The sequence below is a fragment of the Populus trichocarpa genome, chromosome 11 (assembly GCF_000002775.5).
Source record: "Populus trichocarpa isolate Nisqually-1 chromosome 11, P.trichocarpa_v4.1, whole genome shotgun sequence".
NCBI lineage: Eukaryota > Viridiplantae > Streptophyta > Magnoliopsida > Malpighiales > Salicaceae > Populus > Populus trichocarpa.
In genome coordinates, this window is record NC_037295.2 from 3,605,123 (window position 1) to 3,626,634 (window position 21,512).

General features: G+C 32.7%; 3 protein-coding genes across 4 annotated transcripts; 1 reads left to right on the forward strand and 2 right to left on the reverse strand.

The window, feature by feature from the left end:
• Positions 1–3,869: 3,869 nt before the first annotated feature.
• Positions 3,870–5,013, reverse strand: LOC7495256 (uncharacterized). Its single transcript, XM_024611595.2, has one exon. The coding sequence runs from the start codon at positions 5,011–5,013 to the stop codon at positions 3,889–3,891; it is 1,125 nt and encodes a 374-aa protein (XP_024467363.2). The 3' UTR covers positions 3,870–3,888.
• Positions 5,014–10,785: 5,772 nt separating this feature from the next.
• LOC112323412 (uncharacterized) lies at positions 10,786–11,848 on the forward strand. The gene has a single exon (XM_024581557.2). The coding sequence runs from the start codon at positions 11,144–11,146 to the stop codon at positions 11,723–11,725; it is 582 nt and encodes a 193-aa protein (XP_024437325.2). The 5' UTR covers positions 10,786–11,143; the 3' UTR covers positions 11,726–11,848.
• Positions 11,849–11,985: 137 nt separating this feature from the next.
• On the reverse strand, positions 11,986–15,907 carry LOC7495255 (protein GID8 homolog). 2 transcript variants are annotated; one of them, XM_002316601.4, is made up of 7 exons: positions 15,741–15,907; positions 15,524–15,621; positions 14,765–14,924; positions 14,549–14,655; positions 13,524–13,655; positions 13,126–13,282; positions 11,986–12,341 (listed from the first exon to the last, which is right to left on the reverse strand). In XM_002316601.4, the coding sequence occupies exons 2-7, from the start codon at positions 15,575–15,577 to the stop codon at positions 12,220–12,222; spliced, it is 732 nt and encodes a 243-aa protein (XP_002316637.2). In that variant the 5' UTR covers positions 15,578–15,621; positions 15,741–15,907; the 3' UTR covers positions 11,986–12,219. The 2 variants fall into 2 exon arrangements, with proteins under 2 accessions (XP_002316637.2, XP_006377311.1); XM_006377249.3 differs by having other exon boundaries at positions 14,765–14,812; positions 15,741–15,880.
• Between the last annotated feature and the right edge of the window lie 5,605 nt (positions 15,908–21,512).

Here is a 21,512-nt window from a genome sequence, read left to right on the forward strand (position 1 = left end):
GAAACCAAACCAAATTTTTCTTTGACTGAAAAATATTTTCCATTGACCAACTTTTCTATTGATAAACAAACACATGAAAGTTTGAAAAATAATTTTCCGGAAACCACTTTCTGAGAAACAAACATGACCCTAAAATACACCCGAAGGTGGTTCCATGAGGTTACCCTTACGTAGAAATTGATTGATAAAAAGAACAGCAAAAAACTAAATTAAAGATTCGTTTCTTTCTTTCTTGCTTGCAATAATTTCTTGGCTTTGAAGAGACAATGTGCTAATATTTTTATGTTCCCTTTATGCTATGCTCAACCCATGCTTAGAGATACATTTTAAATTGGATGCAAATAATTTTTAAGGTTTTTTTTTTCTTTTGAATGTATTAAATCGGTTAATATAAAAAATATTTTTAAAATCAAATAAAAAAATTATTTAGTTCATTTGCCGTTTATTATCTCAATGGACAATTGAATATGCTCTATATTGCATGCATTGAAAAAGTATTTCTCGGACATGTTCCTTTTAATTGATTGGTTAAAATGTATGAAACTACATTGAGTAGGGAAAAAAACTAAAAATCATTATTTTTATATTAAAAAAACAATTTAAAAAACATATTAAATTATATTTACCAAAGATCAACCATAAATAGCAGAAGGAGGCATGAAATACCCCATTATTTAAAAGAGGTTCGACAAAACAAAGAATTAGGAATTGCTGAATAGGCAATAATCAATATTTGTTTAGTATTGCAATTCAAAAGAAAGGTGGTTAAATTTTATTTTTTTATTTAAAATTATTTTTAAAAATTTTTAGATTATTTTAATGTATTGATATCAAAAATAATTTTTTTAAAAAAATATTATATAAATATATTTTTAAATAAAAAACATTTAAAAAAAACAATTTACTTCTAATAGCAAAGACGTGTCCTCCATACTTTTCATATACCTAAACGAAAAGTGACCTAAAATAGGCTCCATCACATGCAACCATGTCGGGTTATGTGTCCATGTCTTCCAAGCCCTATCAGCCCTATGGTCCCCTCTTGTATCCTTTTCCCACGTGTCACTCCATATCAATTTTACACGTGGCACCAATAAAAAATACAAAAACAAACCGACATATCAACTTCTAGTGTCGGCCTTTCCAAGTTCTAACCAACATGTGGACATCAGACTTCTTGAGATTGTCTCCCATATCAACGGTCTAGATCACTTCTCCGATCCCATCAAATCGTAGCCGTTGATTTAAGGATGCTCTTCGTAGTCAAAGCCAAGGGGGTCAAACATCAAGAACTGCAGTAAATCCATGCGTGCATGGTACGATTCGCACGTGTGGTTGCTATTGTAAATTGACAAGTCGTAGCAATAGAATAACAAAGAAGTGGAAGAAGCAGCGAAGCGAGCAAGCACCACACTCATAAAAAAATTTATCTTACATTAAAATAACATAATTTACTTATTGTAAATATAAATTATATATAGAGTTTTTTTTATTTCATATTAAAAAACTAAAATCTTTATCTAGTTCTTATATAATTAACTTTAAAATAATATAATATAAAAAAATAGTGAATTCACGCACATAAAATTAGACTGCATAAAAGAAAAAATCTCTAATTGTCTTCTTGTGCTCGAGATAGTGCCTATTATACCATCTAAACCTTTTCTCACAAGCAATAATTTGTGTAATAAAATCTTGATAACTTTTTTATTTAATTTTTTTTTAACAACTACAACTCTTTAATTATCCAACAACTCTTTAATTTTTTTTTTAATTTTTTTTCTTTTTAGCTACTACATATTAGCACCTTATATATACAATGAACTCTTACAATCAAAGTTTGCTAAAAAAATCATAATATTTTCTTATATTTGCAAAGTTTACTTTTATTTACTTTAAATCTTGATTTAATTGTTTTTGTAATTCTTATTTTAAAGAAGAAACTTGTTAAATCCTGAAAAACAACCTTGAATAGATATCTTTAAAAATAATGTTTATATATAATTTAAATTTTATTTTGTTCTTGTTTTTTTTTTTTATGAATATAGATATCCGAATCAGTTTGCATGCATCTCAATTAATACCACAATTTCTAAAATTAACAATTATTTAAATTTTTACTAACCCTAAATAAAATTTAAACTCATAATTATTATAGAGCAAACTCAATACCTCAATAATTAAACTATCTCTTAAGATTATTTTTTTTTTAGTTTAACGTGGGTGTTCGGGCCAGCTTGCGCGCACCTCGACTAATCCCACGGGCCCTGAAGTTAACGACCTTGTAAGCCTCTAGTGGCCATTATATGAGCAACTACAAGACTTGAACCTAAAATCACAGAAAAAACAAATTTTTTGATCCCAAACTCTTACGGTATTTTATTTTTGTTCTTTGTTGTACAAAAGGTGGGTGCATGGTGGCTGGTGAATGGTGCTAGCCTTACGGGCTCACGTGAAAGGATCTATTACTTGCTTTTTCAATTTCTTGGCTTTTCATGTTTTATTTTGCTCATAGGTATGTGCACTTTCTCTTCTTTTGATGGTACCATGGTGCAGACGCCATTGACCGATTGACAATAAAGGGTCATGGCTTGGGGTTGGGCTTGCAGGCCTATGAGGTATATATTATAGCCTAGTGTTCACAAGGTGACCAAAAATCCTTTTATAAGACTACGAGAGTGGTTTGGAAATGAGTAAAAATTTTATTTTTTTAAAATTTTATTTTTTTTAAATGTATCGTATATAGTTTTAGATATTTTTAATATATTAATCTTAAAAATAATTTTTTTAAAATAAAAAAAATATTATTTTAATATATTTTTTTAAAAAATATTTTTTTAAACCTTCATCATTACTGTAATCCTACACAAGATCTCCAAAAAGTGACGGAGAGGGTCATATATATGGGGTTTTATGTTCATGAAGAAAATCTTTGCCATGTAGTTTTCATTGTTTTTTTAAAAATATGTTTGAAATATAAAAATAAATGATATTTTATTATTATAATCTAAAAATAAGCATGTATTTAAGTCACAAGTTGTGTTAGTATAGTTTATAAATAAATAAAATATTTATCTCATATCAGAAAGAAATACTCTTTTTTAAGTATTTATAAGTATGAGTTTTTATTGTGTAGTAAATTAAGTGAAAGTTATAATAAAATGATTCTTCTAATAGGTTTTTTAATGTTATTATATGAATATTTATAATATCAAAAGATGACACTTGAAATGTTTTTGAATTAATTTATTTAATTTTCATAATTAATTTTGATATTTATAACTATTGAGATAAAACTGAGTTTAATTTAAAATATAATTGTTTCATTAACAGTCATATAATTTCATTAACAATTATAATATTAAAAGATATAATGTTTTATTATAATGTTTTCAAATATAATAAAACCTGTTACTACACATAAAGCTACAGACAATAAAAAAATGTATTTTATTTTTTTTGTCTTATCTTTTTATTATTTTAGAGATTTAGAGAGTTTGGTTATATTCTGAAGATGTTGTATTTGTATATAACAAATAAATATCTTAAAAATAGTGTTTTGACATGTCTAGACTAACTGGGTATTTGTTTATATTTTAAACTATTTCTCTAACAATTGAAGCATCCAAGCAAGACGAGTTTAGTACACTACAAAAGTGAATCTTGAAAAACCTTATACATAAGATCCTATTATCTATGGCATCAAAACAAGCAAGGCAAAAGGATGATCTACACCTAAGAAAGAGAATATCATGGACATTTTCAAGTACAAGAATTATTCAATTAATTCTAATGGTGTCTTCATTACATATGCTTTGTATTATACAAGGAATGACTAGCAGAAGATTGTCACGTCACTTGCGACTGTCGTCCATTGCGTTTTTCGTGCTAGGTTGCTTGAGAAATTCTAACTACGCAACAATGACTACAAAGTTCTTTCACTCCCTCCTCTTCCATGGGCTCAGAGCTCCTCCATGCATGTCTAGTTGCTGTGGTGTCGAAAATAAGGACCATTGACATTATACGTGACAATTCCCCAGCCATCCTATAACCTGCCATGAAAAATAACTGAGTCCCAATTGGTGCCATCGTGAGATATATCCTTTGGATTGGTGGCCAGTTTTCATCGCTGGCTTCTGATGTCGAGATTGGTGAGCTGAGAGTTTGCAAATGTGATCCATCAACAACATTCCATATGTTGAGCTTCCCATCATAGGCTTCGATGTGACCTTTCCATGCCTTTAAGCAATCACCAGAGCTGAATAGTCTTCCATCAATTTCTACAATTTGATTTGGTGGAACATCTAATTGCCACATTCCTGCCGCTAGATCCCACTTCCCTGTTTGTGGATCATACACCTCGGCAGAGCTCCTTTCGGTTATAAACGGCACCGTTTTATCAGAGTCCCCTCTCATGGCAAACCCCCCTACCACATGAATTTTACCTTGCCATGTTACACCTACACATTTGTACCTCAATGTGCTCATACCAGGCAGGGGGTTCCACACATTAAGAGTTGGATCATATGCCTCGGCACAAGAAATCCCCCTCCTACTATCCAAACTGGGCTTGCCTCCTGCCACATAAATTTTATTTTCACATATAGCACAAGCAAAATCGTATCGTGGCACGCCTAAGGGTGTACATTGAGACCATTGGCTAGAACGAACATTGTAGCGAAGAACCGATCGTAGCACCTCAACTCCGAGGTCGATAAATTCGTCGGACTCGTCGAGATTGTGAGGTGGTCGCGCTCTGCTACATTGCAATCCACCAATTATGTAAATTGAATCACCTAACGTAACCATTGCAAAACCTTTCAAGACATGGTTTTCAATTAGGCCAGGAATTGAGCTAACATAACTCCATGTGTTATTTGATGGGTTGTAACATTCTATCCAATTGGAAACATTCTTGTGGCAAAATGAGGCATAGACCCTATAGCTCGATGGGGAAAATTCGGGAGATGGTGGTGGTGTTGTTGGCTGGGATGGAGAAGGGAGGGAGCCCATTGAAGCAGCACTGGCAAAGGTGAGGTGGTGGTACTAGCTAGTAGCTCCTATATGCTTTTAAACAATCCTAGGTGAAATGGGAATTATATGTAGAGAAAAATGGAACATATAAATAACACAGCGGAGAACACAACATAACGGTTTCTTGTGTGCATCGACCAAGGATTATGCATGGAGGGTAGCTAATGTTAAGACTGGAGCATTATTCTAGGACAATATTACCTAGTTGATGACCAAATAATCAAGGCATAATTAATCTGGTATGAGGGAAACTTTTGGTGGGTTATTGTCTCTTGCATTGTCATATTTGGATTACGATAAAGATTTTCCTGAGAAATCGAAGCTAAATTAGAGGGAGAATCGGCTGTGGAACTCGAAATAAGGAATCTTCGCAAAATCGGTGACCCTTTTGTTCCTCTAAAAGATATAGCAGTAGCATCCTTAATTTGTACTCATCTTTGGCCATAGTCGATATTGAGATGCAAGTTACATTTACCTTTTCCGAATTTATTGTATGATAACAAAGGTTTTGTTGGTCTAACCAAGGAAATAGCAATTCATCTTGAGAGAGAGAAAAAGGTTCAATGCTTTGGAATCGTCACTTGGACATTGCCTAGCAAGTATATATGGCTTTGCAATATCGAGTTCATCTTGGCATAGCTTTAATACAAGCAATAACGCCTGCAATGCTATCAATTGTTTTCTGCATGACTTATTGAGCAGTCTTTTCTCTGTCATTTCATTTAAAACATCATGTAATTAATCAATGATCAAGAGCGCATCTCGATTTCTTAATTTGAAATGATCATTCATCAATGTAAAAGCAACTCCAATGCAAAATGCTATTTTGAAAAGCTATATTGATAAAATAGCACTTTGAATAGTGTAAATATAGCTTTTTTTACCATATCTATTCCAATGGAAAAAAGCCATTTGAAGAGTCATTTATATTGGAGTGGAAGAAACAAGTGTCTTATTATTTCTTAATAAATTTGATGTTACTTTTTTTTCCACATGTCTACATTTAATTGGTTTATTTTTTTAGTGGCCCCACTTTGTTGGTTTTGGCTCTTTGAAGAGATATGTAGGAATAGCATTTGTGGGAGAGAAAAGCCATTTTAGCATTTTGTTTGGCTTTCCCCTTGGAGTGTGCAAAACAAGCAACGAAAAGCTAAAATATTAGTTTTTTATTTTTGGTTATCCATTTGGCTTCTCCATTGGAGATGCTCTAATGAAAAAAAACCCTAAGTTTTGAAGACTTGAATACTAATCTAGAAGTGGTCCTAAGCATGGAGGACTCACAAATGTATATATGCAGGCATGCGTTTAACCAATGAATCTACTCTGAAAAGGCGCAAAAAAAGAAGGAAAAGGGAGCAAATCCATATGAATACTACCACATGATACTAGAAATCTCGAATCTCACACAAATGTTCTCATCAGGCCAACACAAGATCGGCTCTAGGCATTAGGTCCGATTACCAAGAAATGACCCTTTTCACTCATGTTAATAAAGTAGTTAGTTTTATAATCAGATGTTATCTTCTGGGATCACATCTTTATCTTCTCTTTATCTTTGTAGATTCAAGGGCTAATCTAGTTGTTTTGAGCAGTTTTTTTTTCCTTTTCAAATTGGAATGTTATTGGGTTGTCCGATTAAATTCTTAAACAATATTGTTAAGATATTTTTTAAAATTAACTTGATTAAGTTTGGATTATATTAAATCGAGTTAATTAAATCAATTAAATTTTAACTGAATTTTAAAATTTAATTTTAAATCAATTGAATTTAAATCAATTTTTTATTAGTTTAATTTTAAACTTGTACTAGATTAGATTATAAGTTGTTAAATTTTCAGTTTAACCTATCAACTATAATAATTAATATTCTCAAAAGCTATCTAGTGGGTTTTTTAGAAACAAAATCCCATATATAGATAGATAACATTTCTTTAACATGAAAACTTATCTGATGATCGACCTTTTAATTCCTCAACTAATAACATGAATATACAAGAATTGAAAATACTTTTTATTATTTTATATTCAAGAACATGGCACACCATTTAGAAAAACCATAATGATTTCATGAGTGCCAAAACCCTATACAAATCCCTCTACACTCCAAACACCTCGTGACAATAAGAATTTATTTATTTTTGTGTTTTATAAATATTTTAAAAAGAATTAATTTTTTTATTTTAAATTAATTATTTTATATTTTCAGATTATTTTGACGTGTTGATATCAAAAATAAATTTTAAAAAATAAAAAATATTATTTTAATACATTTCTAAATAAAAAATATTTTAAAAAATAATTACTAATACACTATCAAGAGCTATGAATCCATTAGTTTTGATTTTTAAAAAAAGTTTTAATATTCAGGGTGATCATTGTTTGTTTGTTGTGCTTTTAGAATGTGGAGCATAAAAGCTCATCTGTCAAAAGCTTAAATTTATCAAATCCAAGGGATAAAGGCTCTAAATATTTTGATGTCGGAGGATCTATGCCTATGAAGATGTTTGATAAGGTGGGAATTATAAAATTTGATAATGTGGCATCCATTTGAGGGATGAACTCCAATAATCAGGATTGATGTTTAGGTCAATAATTGTACATAGTGGACTTATTGAAAGTGAACTTTGAAAATTGAGTTATGAACTCCATAATTCCATTCAATTCTATGTAGTGGACTTATCGAGAGTGAACTTTTAAATTGAGTTATGATGAACTCCATAATTCCATTCAAATAAGGACTGATTATTTAACAAGGAAGTTTTGATTCCACTTCTTATAGGTCTAAAAAGTCTTTTAGAGAGATTTTTCGTTGATTGTTCAATCAATTACTTGAATGATTTGTCAATTGTTATCAATTGCTTATTTGGAATCCCACAAGAAAAGGGTTCTTAACTTCTATCCAAGCAGTTACACGAGACCCAATTCAAGAGCTCGATCCTAGCATGGTGATCCTAAAGGAATAGCTCCATGAAATGAGTTGAGGCATTGTAGTTTACTGGATAAGGGACAGGGAAATAGTATTTCAAGGCCCATTAATTATATGCCCGCGTTGATACGCTTAACTCTCCATGAGGTAACTCTATAACTGTTGGCTAAGTAAATCAATGGATAATCTTGATCCAAAGGTGAAGGCATTAATTATGTGTGGTTATTGGCAAGCGTGGAGTAACTCTGATGAAGGTTGTGGCATTCCATGGTTAGCTTGGGATAAGGTGTGCATGAACAAGAAGAATTGTGGAGAATTTCGAAGAATCCCTCAATTCAATGTTGCTTTGCTTGCTAAACAAGGAAGGAGATTGGTATCCTTTTATAGCACAAGTCCTACAGGCTACGAGCCAAATACTTTCCCACCACTAACTTATGGTCTGCGTTGTCTGAGATGTATTTTGGCAGCTAGATAGCTTTAAGCAGAGGTTGTAGCTAGATGGGTTATTGGTAATGGGAGTCAGGTGATCAACATAAGGACTGATCAATGGCTGCCATGTTATTTGGACTTCAAAGCTCAATCTCCTAAGCCATTGGGTATATCTCGAGAGTTTGTTAATTAGTGACCTCGTTGATGTGGAGAGATGTTGTTGTTGTCTCACTGCTATCAGTTTGATGCTCTCCAGATCCTACCTATCTCTTTGAGTTCATTTTCAAAGGATAGAATGCTTTGACACTTTTCCAAAGAGATACGGGAATGCTATTGCCCATGCTCTAGGACAGTTAGCTAATCCTAGTATTTCTCCGAGAACTTGAGTGGAAGATGTCTGCAATTCTGTTTTATCTCTTGTACTTCTGTATTCTCCTTTAGTTTAATGTTATGTTTATTCCTAAAAAAATGCACAAACAAGACCAGAAAATGAAAGAAAAAGATGCAAGCTTCCAGTAAGAAGAATCCGCAAAGGTACATGAACAAGCACTACCAAACTGGGAATGAGAACAAACTTGGCATGGAACTGTGAGATCCAGCTAGCCTTGAGAGAGTCTGAACAATTGGATTGACTAGTGATTGTGATGAATCTGGTACAATATTTTGCGCCAATAATGTTCTCTGTTGTAGGCTACCAGATGGTTAAAGGCTCAAGATAAGGAAGGCCAACTTCAAGAAAAAGCCTAGTGGAAAATTCTGACCCATTGAAATTTCTGATACCAAATTCTAAGAAAGCCCATATAATCAAGTTATAAAACTAAGGTTTCGAAACTTGATCCAAATTAAGTTTATTTCTAATGGGATTTCTTTAAATCCAAATTGATTTTATAAAAAAACATAGATTGATTTGCAAGCAAATTCATGATCCAAGTTCTGCTCTGGGCGACTATGCATGCAATGATGCAACCCACATCAAAATAGAGATGAGATAATACTCTGGAAGGACTCCATGGAGTTTCCAATGTGGAAGACAAGCTTTGTTTTGTTGGCACAGAATGTCAACTTATCTGGGAATGTGTGTCCACAAGCTCCATCGGCAGGCTAGGGTAGGAGTTTGAAAAAGCAAGTGATTGGGCACCATGCCACTGGCAAATATAGAAGGGAGCTGTGGAGTGAGACAAAGGGAATTTAATGAGTATGAAAAAGCAGAAAGTCTTTGGAGAAGAAAACAACGGCATATAAGGTAGAAATCCAGGAAGCAGACCTGCCGTCTTCCCACATGAACAAATATTGTATAGGCAGCTAAGAGGTAAAAAATAAGACTGATTTGATGGATCATTAGAGATCTCCAGAGCCCACTTTATCGCCTTGTGATGCATGTGATGGTCTAAATCATGGATGGTCCTTCATAGCTTCAATTAACCTATGCTACAGAAATTATCAGTGTAAGGACCTTTTTACAGTGACGAGCAAATCATTTTACAAATATCAACAACTCGGGCCCTGTTAAGGGTCATGGCTGGTTTAGGGCTAGAGTCTCAGACACCACCATTGCTGTTTCATGTTTGGTTGTGATATGTTCCTCATACCTGAGAATTGAGATGATAAAATATGTGGAGCTTCTCATGTATGGTTGGTTTTGAGTTATATATCATATAAGTTTTTGTGTGTTAGTATATGAAAAATATATAAAAACTACTAAATATTTTTTATCGTGTAAATTAAAAATTGAACTTTAAGTATGTCATTTTTTTATATATAATTTTAATGAAAATTACATTTCATTCATGGTTTTTTTTTATATCTAAACCCTGATATTTAAAAGTTCAATGGACCACGATTAATCCAGTTGAGCCGGGTCTGTCTACTAAAAAATAAAACTCTCTTTACAATGATATGTTCCATTCACAAGATTCGAACTCTAAATCTTATTTAAAAAAAATAAACACTGAACGATTTAAACATGTTATTATAGATGTTTTAACTAAACATATTTATTTTTTCACACCATCACTGAATGTTTTATCAGGTAGGATATCACTGAATGTTTTATCAGGTAGGATAAGCCAATTGGTTAACTAAAACAAAAAAAAAAATGTAGGATAAGTGAACCAAATTTAATTAATTTGAGTAATACAAAACATATTCAAAAATCAAATTTTAAGATGAATTGTAACGTATAAATAAGAAAATAAAGCTGAACAAATACTAGATATTTTATTAATAAAAAAAACCTAGAATAATTAATTTTCTTCTTTAAATTTCAAATTCAGAATCTTTACTCAAGTTAAAAAAAAAAAAAAAAAATCTAACCTGTGAGTCAAACCAGCTAGCCAGTTGAAACGAAACCACTTGACACGTGACTTAGAAGTACTTTATAAAGCAGTTAAGTGCAACCTTTGCTTGTCGCAACCTACAGGTTGGTCTAGTGACTCCTTCTGGTCTCCCTCCATTAACATCGTGCCTGAGTTTTAGCCCTTAACACAGGTAGGTGCCTCTTCTTGCTAGGTAAGAAATACATGATACTTGAAAAGAAAGTAAACCACGATGCGGACAAGGAATTCATCATGAAGTGCGAAGGCGCACACATTTGTTATAGCAGTACAGCTACCACAACAACAACAATTTGATAGTGATAGGACTATGGAGAGGGAGAGAGGCTCTCCTGCCCACTGCAACCTTCTCTTTTCTCTCCTTTTTCTTATAGTAGATGGTGGAATTTGAGCATCCCAATATCATGTCAAAAGAGGGCACATGACTGTGGATGCTGCAATTGAAGCTATAGCAGCTTCTTTGAAAGACCCAAAAGATTTGCTTGTTTTATTTCTGCACTCATCCATTTCATTCTTCTTTTTTTGGTGTTCTCTTTTCTCATTCTCTGAAACAGTTTGCCAAGTTTTCTTGTTTCTTCTCTTTATAAAGCCAAGAGATACCTCAAGCCAACTTCCTCATCTCTTTTGTTTCTCCTTTAAGATTTCAGTTCTTGGGTTATTCGTTTTGTTTATGAGAATTGAGGATTTCTGCTTATTGATTGACATGGGCTTCTTGATTGGAAGCTTTGGATGTGTGAATAGTTACAGCAAGAAGCAATGCAGGGCCCTTTTTTGGTGGCTCAAGGCAGCAGTGAAGAAGGCCGTGAAAAAGAATGGTGGGAAGAAGCGATTCAAGTTCCACTATGATCCTTCAAGTTATGCTCTCAATTTTGATGATGGTTGTTGCAATTTGGGTGCAAGTGGAGATGCATTCAAACATGGTAATACGAATACCGACACTAATATCCTTCAGGAGAGCCATCTTATCCTATGGGTCTACGTTCTGTGGGTAGAAGAACCTTGAGAGTGGTATTTGTTTGTTTTTTTCGGTCTGTTCTGTACATTTTCTTTACCCAATTTTATGTCGCTGTTGTTGCCAATCAACCCTATTAAGCAGCTGAATAGCAGAAAGCATTCCATTATTAAATGCTCAGTTAAATGCCCTGCTGGGCATTTTTGTCCAGGCAAGTGCATTGCGGTTCCTCTCATCGCGTGCCCTTGAATTTGTTGTTGGGATATTAGGGGACATCAACAAGACAACATTTTCAAAGTTTGGTCACAGCCTTGAAATCACTTGTACTAATCTCATTGCGTTTTTGGATAATATGCCATAATCCACAACTTCAAAGAGAGCAAGCAATGTTTGGAATAGAAGAGAAAGAACAGCAAACAAATTGTAAAAAAGTTGCATCCAACAATTAGCTGTCTAGAGTCGCTGTAATTTTGAGTACAGAAATTTATCATTCCATCTAGTTTCTGCATGTGCAAACTAGGCCAAGCCGAAAACTTGCGCGCAACTCAAACTGCAGGGTCTTCAAGCATGGCAGTGGATAAATCGTTTATTCGAGGATAAACAGCTTTCTCATCAAGTTGGTTCTGAGCCCATAGCAACATTTTTAACAAGCTTGGAAGCTTTGGATCTGTGATTACGTTATGAATTAATTCTTCATATAAAAATAAGACGGTGCAAAAAAAACAATATCAAGAATCAACTCAAGAACACAAGCCCAATAAAGCAAGACGGATGTGAGAACAAAAGAAACAGTCAGGACCCAAACTATGCAACCTCTACTGCTTGCATCTCTTTGCTTTTGCCATCATCTCTTTGAGAATTCAGCAAGTATTGTGAAAGAAAATAAGCATGCTACTGATGTGACCTAAGGAGTAACATACGCAAATTCCCTTAAGAATGCCTTTCTCAATATTCCTATATATTCTCCCCAAAGGAAAGAATAAAATGGCCGCATTTTAAGTGAGAGCCAATGTTCAGGCTCTTAGTGCTACTGAGTGAAGATCAAGCACCCTTCAGGCGGGTCCTTAAATCAGCAAAGTTCAATTGGGCAAAAATATAAAAGTTAAATCTGACATAAAGGATGCTGTTACAGTAACTGATGCCCATTTTAAACCAATATCTAATTGACATGTCTGGGAGGTAAGCATCCCTTTGTACAACTATGAGAGTGGAAATTTGTGTATGATGTTTTAATGAATAGAAGAGCATGTCCAGAAGATATATCAAGAATAATAATTTATTTGGTTACCAAGACGATAACCAAGGTGTTTGATTTCTTCTCCTTTTTTTCCTTTTGGTATATAAAAACAAAGAGCAGCATACATCACCCAAGTACACGGGAACATTCATTTCTATTTACACGCACACACGAGCATACCCAAAAAGAAGAAAGAGGAAAGAAATCCACCAACCTTTTTCACGACTCTGGCTTGTAAGGATAGCTGCATTCACCTCACTTGCTGTCTTCAGGCGCTGTGAAATATCCAAAAGTCCTCCAACAGGGCAGTTAGAAACATCTTCAAAAGCCAGCAGTGCAACAGTCCTCTCCAGTTCTTCTAAAAAGCTTTGCTGCAGAATATATCAACTTTCTCAGGTCATTTATTATCACCACAGTTGTCATGTGAACGTGTCTACTAAGACAGTATTTATCTTCAAGGTGACTACCATTATTAATTTCAATAAATATGAAACCCTTTTAATCATTTAAGTCCGATCAAATTGATGGAAAAAAAAAAGCCATAAGGAATTGCAAATGATATCAAATGCAATAGAAGTCAACATAACAAAATTATGAACAACTCAGAATTACGTTTTCTTCTCCCCTTGGTGCAAGTTCCTCCTGAGCAAACTCCAAAGCCTCTTCTACCTTGCCATTCCGAATCAGTTCTATAAATCTCTGTTGCTGGAGATGGAAAAACAGTTGCGGATTTGTGTCCAGTATCTGCATGAAGTATTTTCACATGAGGAAATCAAGATAGAAAAAAGGCCACACTGTATATGGTTGTCTTACAACACACAAAAACAAATACTGAAAAGATCAGACATTTATGGCAAAATGAATAACCCTCACTTGAAAGAATTATGTTTCTGAAATTCCACAACCGCCATTAAAGATGAAATTTCCATACTCTAGCTTTCTTTATTACTTTCCTGTCATTTCATTAGTACACACAAACCAGGCAATATGCCAAACACCATGCATGAGAAAATCACATCACTCTTTCTTGGCTAGACTAACATGAGTTGCAAAGATGCAACATGCAAAATGATAACGTACAATCCTGCAGTTTATTCATTTGCTTCCTTGAAACATTCATAGCTAATAAGCACTCAGCCCATAAGCAGATCATTGGCACACACAATCACGTAGTTCAAGTCATATTTTATTCAAAGCTATGAAATCAGTAAAGGTAGCTGGGATGCAGGAGCTATATCATAACCAGTTACTAAGGGCAAACCATTAATTTTGCTACAAGGATGAAACAATTATATGGTAATAGAAAGTTGAAGGTCTCTTACAGCTCAATGCAATTGTATGCTTGTTGAGCAAAGGTCAAGATGTTACAGCCAACATATCATGGATGACTGCCTAACATGCTTCCTGATCCTTCTAAGGAAGAGGGAGTTTCAAAAAAAGACATTCATGAATACAATAAGCAAACTGCAGAAGTCCTTTTAGACACTTAAAAAGCTAAAAGTTTGAGAAAACAGATTAAACAAACAAACAATGTAGTCAAATCATTCTGACAAACTATGACAGGGGCCGTAATTTGTGTATAATTGACACACAAGTCACCTTCGCATAGATTGTAGCAACATAATAAAAAGTCTAACCTCGGGATTTAAATCATTGACTTTCTCAATAGCATCCTCAACATTTCCACACTGCACAGCCTTCTTAACAGCCATTCGATCTGTAATTGTTGCAAGATCTATATCTGCTGTTTCTCAATAAGGAAAAACACAGGATCCTGACAAGGTCATGCCACCAGAGCACGAAACATAAAATGCCAGCACTAAGAATGAGCTAATATTGAAGATAAAGGATACGTTCAGTTCCTGATTCCATCTGGAATTTCTCAGCAGCATCAACATAACCTTCAGTAACAAGAAAGTTCATCACCAATTTATTCATGTCTTCTTTCCTGATTTTTACATCATTAAGCTTCTTTTCCCACTCTTCTCTTGTAATCACCTTTTTCGACGTAGCCTGTGCACAACAATAATAAACATCCAAACCTATCTAGCTATTCCAGTTCCATTAAATTTGCTCCAGTCTGTATTTTGTACACTCAATGCCACACAAATTAAGCGGTGTAAACGCAAAATTTCATATATTTTATTTCCCATTTTTGCAAACTAAAAAAAAAAAAAACAAAGCATTGGCACGTATTTTCCCATTTGTATCTAATCTAACAAAACTGTAACTCAAACTACTTGTCATGGTTATCTGGCAAGTGCAAAAAAAAATACTCTTTTTCATTGAATTCACAAGGCCCTCTTCTAGAACAATATTTACCTTATAGTTGACAAATGACAAAACCTTGAATAATCAAATTTCATTCGCTTCAACAATGCATGAGGTTAAACACTTCAATAACATCAAATCAATCAAGAGTCACAAAACCCTAATTCAAAGTACTTATCACAGTCATTTGGCTAGTCTAAGTGAAGGGCTCGCTCTCTTTCCAAAAATCTTTCATTTCCTTCAAAGAACACCACAGCATCAACCGTAACTAATCACTACTGAAAATAAAATCAAGATTAACAAGAAATGAGAAACAGAAACCCTATTTATTTATTTTTTACCATTGCTTCAATTTCTGCAAGCTGACGAATCACAATCCAGAACAGTGACATCATTGAACCATCATCATCGGTAATCCAAAACCGGACTCCACTTCTCTCTGTAACCAAACAAACACCCAAATTAAAAACGCTTAAAAGGCACTAAAATCCACACCGTTACTCTCATAAAGAATTCAACAATTGTATTTACACTCGCCAGAGAGTCAAAATCCTTAACTGTATTGTAATTTATGATTCGGTAGATTGAATTGGGTTTTGAGTTTCCGGGAAAAAATTCACTTTCCAGGAAAGATTTTGCGCGAGGGAGAAAATTTTGAGGATTAGATTGGTTTTTTGGCTTCTTCTTTCATCACCCTGCTTTGTACGACTAAGAGAGTAATTATTTTGGTTAGGACTTACGAGCTGCTATACGGGTATGGGCCTGGGTTTATATGGGCCTTTGGTAGATACACTATTGTTCGGCTAATAGCCCAATAGATTATCGAGGGGAGTCCATTACATATTCGGACTACACCTCAATGAAATATGAATTTATTCAATTTTTGTAAATGTACTTGAGCATATAAATGAAAATGCAGTATAACCTTGATTAAATTATTTTTTTTATTCAGATTTAATTGAAAATTTAAATAATATTTTAATTAATAATATCTTGACTGGTTAACAAATTTTTATGATCTCAAGCATATTAATTTATAAATTATACATATACTAAAACAAAAAAGTGTTTTCTTGTAGGAATAATAAAATTTCAGATTTTGCTAAAACTTTTTACTGTATCAGTGGTAAAATTTTAATTTTTGGTTTTTTAAGAGAATAAGTTTTCCTTATATTTATTTGCTTTTCACTTAGTTTATTTATCACCATTTTTTTCTTATCTTTATTTTTTTAATTTTTTTTTTACACTTTGAATATTTATCACTCTACCTCTATTTATATCATTCTTTTTGTTCTTATCTTTATTTAAAAATCTTATGATATTGGTAGAAATTAAAATTCAATCAATAGTGTCTTGTTGAAAAAATTGAGTGTAAAAAAAACACGTAATTTATGAAAGATATAAATACTAACAATAATAATATTAAAAAAACACAATAATAATAACAATAATAATAATAATAATAATAATAAATATATATATAACCATCTAGGTGGTGGTCCAGTGGTAAGAGCTTGGGACCAAGAGGTTTGCTTCCTATGTGGTCTCAGGTTCGAGTCCTATGATTGCTCATATGATGGCCACTGGAGGCTTACATGGTCGTTAACTTCAGGGTCCGTGGGATTAGTCGAAGTGCGCGCAAGCTGACCCGGACACCCACGTTAAACTAAAAAAAAAACACAATTAATTATCTAGTAGATGACCAGTGGTAAGAGTTTTAGACCAAGGGGTTTGATTTCCCTGTTATCTCATGTTCGAGTCATGTGGTTGCTAGTATGATGACCAGTGGAGGCTTATATAATCGTTAACTTCAAGGCCCGTTAGATTAGTCGAAGTACGCGTAAGCTAACCCGAATATCCATATTAATAAAAAAAAACAATTATACATAAACAAACATGATTAAATCAATATATCACATGAACTCGTTTATCTTATCATAACTATGGTATTTCCAGGCAATTTCACATGGGTAGGTGTCCAATTTTATGGTAATAAGAAATATTATTAAGAATATAAAGTGGAATAAAAAAATCCAACTTCTGACTGTGTAAAAGTTCGTTAAGTGGCTCTTCTACTTGCCAAACCTCAATTACTGGTAAAGCGAGGGGGGCAAAAAAACACTTGTTTATTAAAACTTTATTCCAGAAAAGACAAAAACCCGAGGTACTTAACTGTTAAGGAATTTGTGTAGGGGCAGCTACACGCAACGTGTGACTTTCGATGCATTCATTGACGAAAGGGTGTTTCCTTCAAGTCAATAATTGAGCTGCGAAAGCCGAAAAGTCTCTGCTTTTTTTATCTTTAAGTTGCTTGAACTTGGTGGAGGCTGTATTGCCTGTAAGTGGCCAGCCACCCTTTTCGCAGACTTTTCTTTTGGAATAGGTTAATTCTATGCTACTGTACTAAAGTCCTGTTTTTTTTTAAAAAAAAAAAAGTGTTTTGAAATTTTTTTATTTTTTTTTAAATTAATTTTTTTGGTATTTTTTTATCATTTTGATGCGCTGATGTTAAAAATAATTTTTAAAAAATAAAAAAAATATTATTTTAATATTTTTCCTAGTAAAAAATACTTTACAAAACAACCAAAACCACAATTTCAAATACAAAAACTTAGCTGGGGATAGAGTGGAATTCGTCTATACATGACTGCAAGTCTATACATGACTGCTTTGCGTGGTGGTGGTATTGTCAGTGTGATAGCTGTTGTTTTTTAAAGTTTTTTTATTTGAAAATACATTAAAATAATTCTTTTGTATTTTAAAAAAATTATTTTTAACATCAGCGCGTCAGAACATAAAAAAAATATAAAAATATTAATTTAAATAAAGAAAAAATTAATTTTTTAGAAACGCTGAAACTGCAATTTAGAATCTAGGCATCTCAAAAGAAGAAATAAAAGAAAAGCTATTACAAACGCAATTCTTTGACCTGTTTTTGAATCGTCTCTTGTTAGTTGTTTGTTTATTTGGGGTTGGTTGTGAAAAATAAAAGCTCAGTTCAACCACTCGAGGGCCCTTCTTAATTTTTAGACAGAGATCCAAGTGCGGTAGTTCATATCAATTAAAAATTAAATAAATTTATTTTTTTTATATCAGGGACATATTTAAAAACACTATTTTCAAGAGTCAATTTATAAAAAAAAAAAAAAAAAAAAAGAGTTTGCCTACAAGTACATACTTGCGTGTAAATTAAAAACACAAGGTGGAGATTAAAAATACAAAAAGATAGAATTCGAATTTAGAAATGTCTCCTTGCTGTTAGACTTATTTGAATATTGGGTCAGAAAATTCTAGATAGAGAGATCCAAGTTGATGTTGCTTGCTGGATTTAATAGAATAAATTTATTTAAATATCGAGTTTAAATTTTCTAACTTAAAAAATCCGTGAAAAGAGCAGTCTATTGACCGCTGAATCTGTACCTTGAGATTATTTGTAAATTTTTTTATTGGGTTATCTTACGTTTTTAGCAAAGTCTCGTGAATAATTCTAAAAATAAAGGGTTATTTTGGATTGAAAATGATTTTGTTTTTTTATATTATCGCATAGTGTTTTAATTTTCAAAAAGATACCAATCTTAGCTTAAAATTTTTGAACTTTTGAATTTTTTTAGTTTTAAATTATTATTTTTATGTTCTTTAATTATTTTAATGTGATAATATTAAAAATATTTTTTTAAAAATAATATTATTACAATTTCAATCGGTTATCTTTTTTATTAATATGGGTGTTCGGGCCAGCTTACACGCATCTCGACTAATCTCACAGGCCCTGAAGTTAAAGACCATGTAAGTCTCTAGTGATTCTGAGATTTATGAGACTCGAAATAGTGATCTTTAAAAAAAAAAATCTAGAACATGACCATTTGAATTATAAAATTCAATCGGATATTAAAACTTGCTTGAGAGAAGAGACATAGTTGCATTATACAAATTTTTAATCCAGAAGAATCATCTCGTGACATGGAGGGATGATCATATAGTTATGAACTTATGTGGGTTTTCACTTCTTCTCTCTTGGTCTATTTATGTTTTGGAAAAAGACCAAACATGCCACTTCTACAAGGTGCTATCCTAGTAACTTCTCACAAAACGCTGGCAATAATTTCTGGCTATCTTACAATAATTTATCGGTGCTTGTCGTTTGACGTCTATGACAACTAACGTATCCATGAAAAATGATCGAAGTGGCCAAAGACCTTTTTATTCTACCTAGCTCTAAGTATTTATAAACACCAGGATATGTATGAATCACTTTAGAGCATCACTACTAGTCTTTTATAATTTCACATCGAATACATCAAGCCACACTAATTCTTAAATTAACGAAAAATCATTTTATATATTATAGTGCAAAACAAATTAAAAAAAATTCAATCCAAACGGACATAACTAGGTTGTTCAAGCCAAGCCCGAATGGGTTGACACACTCAGTTGGTTTGAACTCCTCACTTGTTCGGGTTGAACCAACTATCCAGTCCCTTTAGCAGTCCAACCGGGCTTGCCACAAGCATGCGACCTAGTACGCAATGCTCCTGGTCTTTTAATAACTATTTTTTGAGCTTAACCCAATATCATGCACTTAAGGTAAAGTGGCGAGTTTCAAGGAAGTTAATAAGATATCAAGCTACTCTCTTCAATGAATGTTATCATGATACTTACATTTCTTGTCAATAGCAACCTATATCTCTCATCAATCACTCGCAAGCATCAACCTCCTCACTAATAGCACAACGAGGCATAACAACCGACAACTCATTTTTCTCCACTTTTTTATGGGGTACTTACAAGGAAAAATAATAATTTTTTATCATTGTACTATCTCTATGAGGTAAGCTTACATGATTAAAGTCTATAAATATATTGGATCATCAAGTAAATAAATTCATTTAAGAATTTCATTAGAACTCACAAGTTCATTCAACAATACAGAACTCTATTAATAGTAGCAAAGCAGATCACACAAGAAGGCAAGTTGCTCTTCCCTTGCTTTTGCTCCTCTATCCATATTTTTTTTCTTTTACTCCTCACATTATTCTCCCTCTTGACATGGCTCTCTCTTTTTGTATTTACTAACTTAAACATTGAATAGTTCTTTATTTTGATAAAGAAATTGTTTTTGTAGGTGATCATGAAAGTTACCCCGTCAACCTACCAAGCAGTGATCAAGTCCAATTATCTCATCAACTTGTTAACCAAGTCAAGTTCAGTTATTCCAGTAGTCCAAAACATAGTCGTGAAAAGCTCAATTCATTTTAAAGTTTCCACAACTTTATCAATATAATATTTTAAAAACATATATAAGAAAAAAAGATGACACTACGTTTAGATTTAAATTTTACTTACTCTAAATACTAAACATTATTTTTTTCTCTCTCAATTGACGGCTATTCTTTTAAACAATTACATGGTAAGTTTTTCGAGTCTCGAATTAATTTTGTAAGAAGTCCTATAAATGTAATTGGGTGATCTCACGTAAACCTCTCAGCAAAGTCTCATGAAATAATTTAAGAGAAAGGGTTTATTTTCGATTGCAATTGATTTTCTTTTCCATATTAACATACAAATTTAGTCTTTTTGGTTTTTTTTTCCGAATCACGTTTGTTTTTGCGTTTTAAAAATGCTTTTAAAAAAATTTAATATTTTTTAAATATTTTTTTATTTTAATTTAATAATTTTTTAGTGTTTTTAAATTATTTTGATGTATTAGTATTAAAAATATTTTTTATAAAATAAAAAAATATTATTTTAATATATTTTAATAAAATCTCATTTTTTATAAAATAAAAATTAAAAATTACACAAGACTTTCCAAGTATTGGACCTGACAACCCCTCCCTGCGACTAAGAAGTTTCTAGCACAAGTGCCCTTAGAATAACTACTGTTGGATTAGGACCTGCTGCATGCAGTTGCCACGGTCGGCGATGAATCGAGCATTGGATGCTTCCTCTTTGATCACAACTACCAAACACAAGTTTGGCTGATTCCATACGAAAACTCCGAGGACACGGTTTTCTACGTATGTGAAGATTTTGATGTCGATTGTTTTTAAATTTTTAAAAAATATATATTAAAATATTTTTTTTATTTTTAAAATTAATGTATTAAAACAATTAAAAAAAAACCTGAAAAACAACAAATTTGAGATGAAAAGATTAAATTTTATTTTTAAAATTAATGTACCAAACACTGTTTCTTTTTTGGCAGCAGACAAGAAACAGAAGGAGCATCTGCCTGCATGGAAAACAAGTCGATGAAATTCCCTTACATGTACCCCAACTTGGTACTTTCTTAGAAACGTGAACCACGAGGACTTTAATTTAAATCTCATT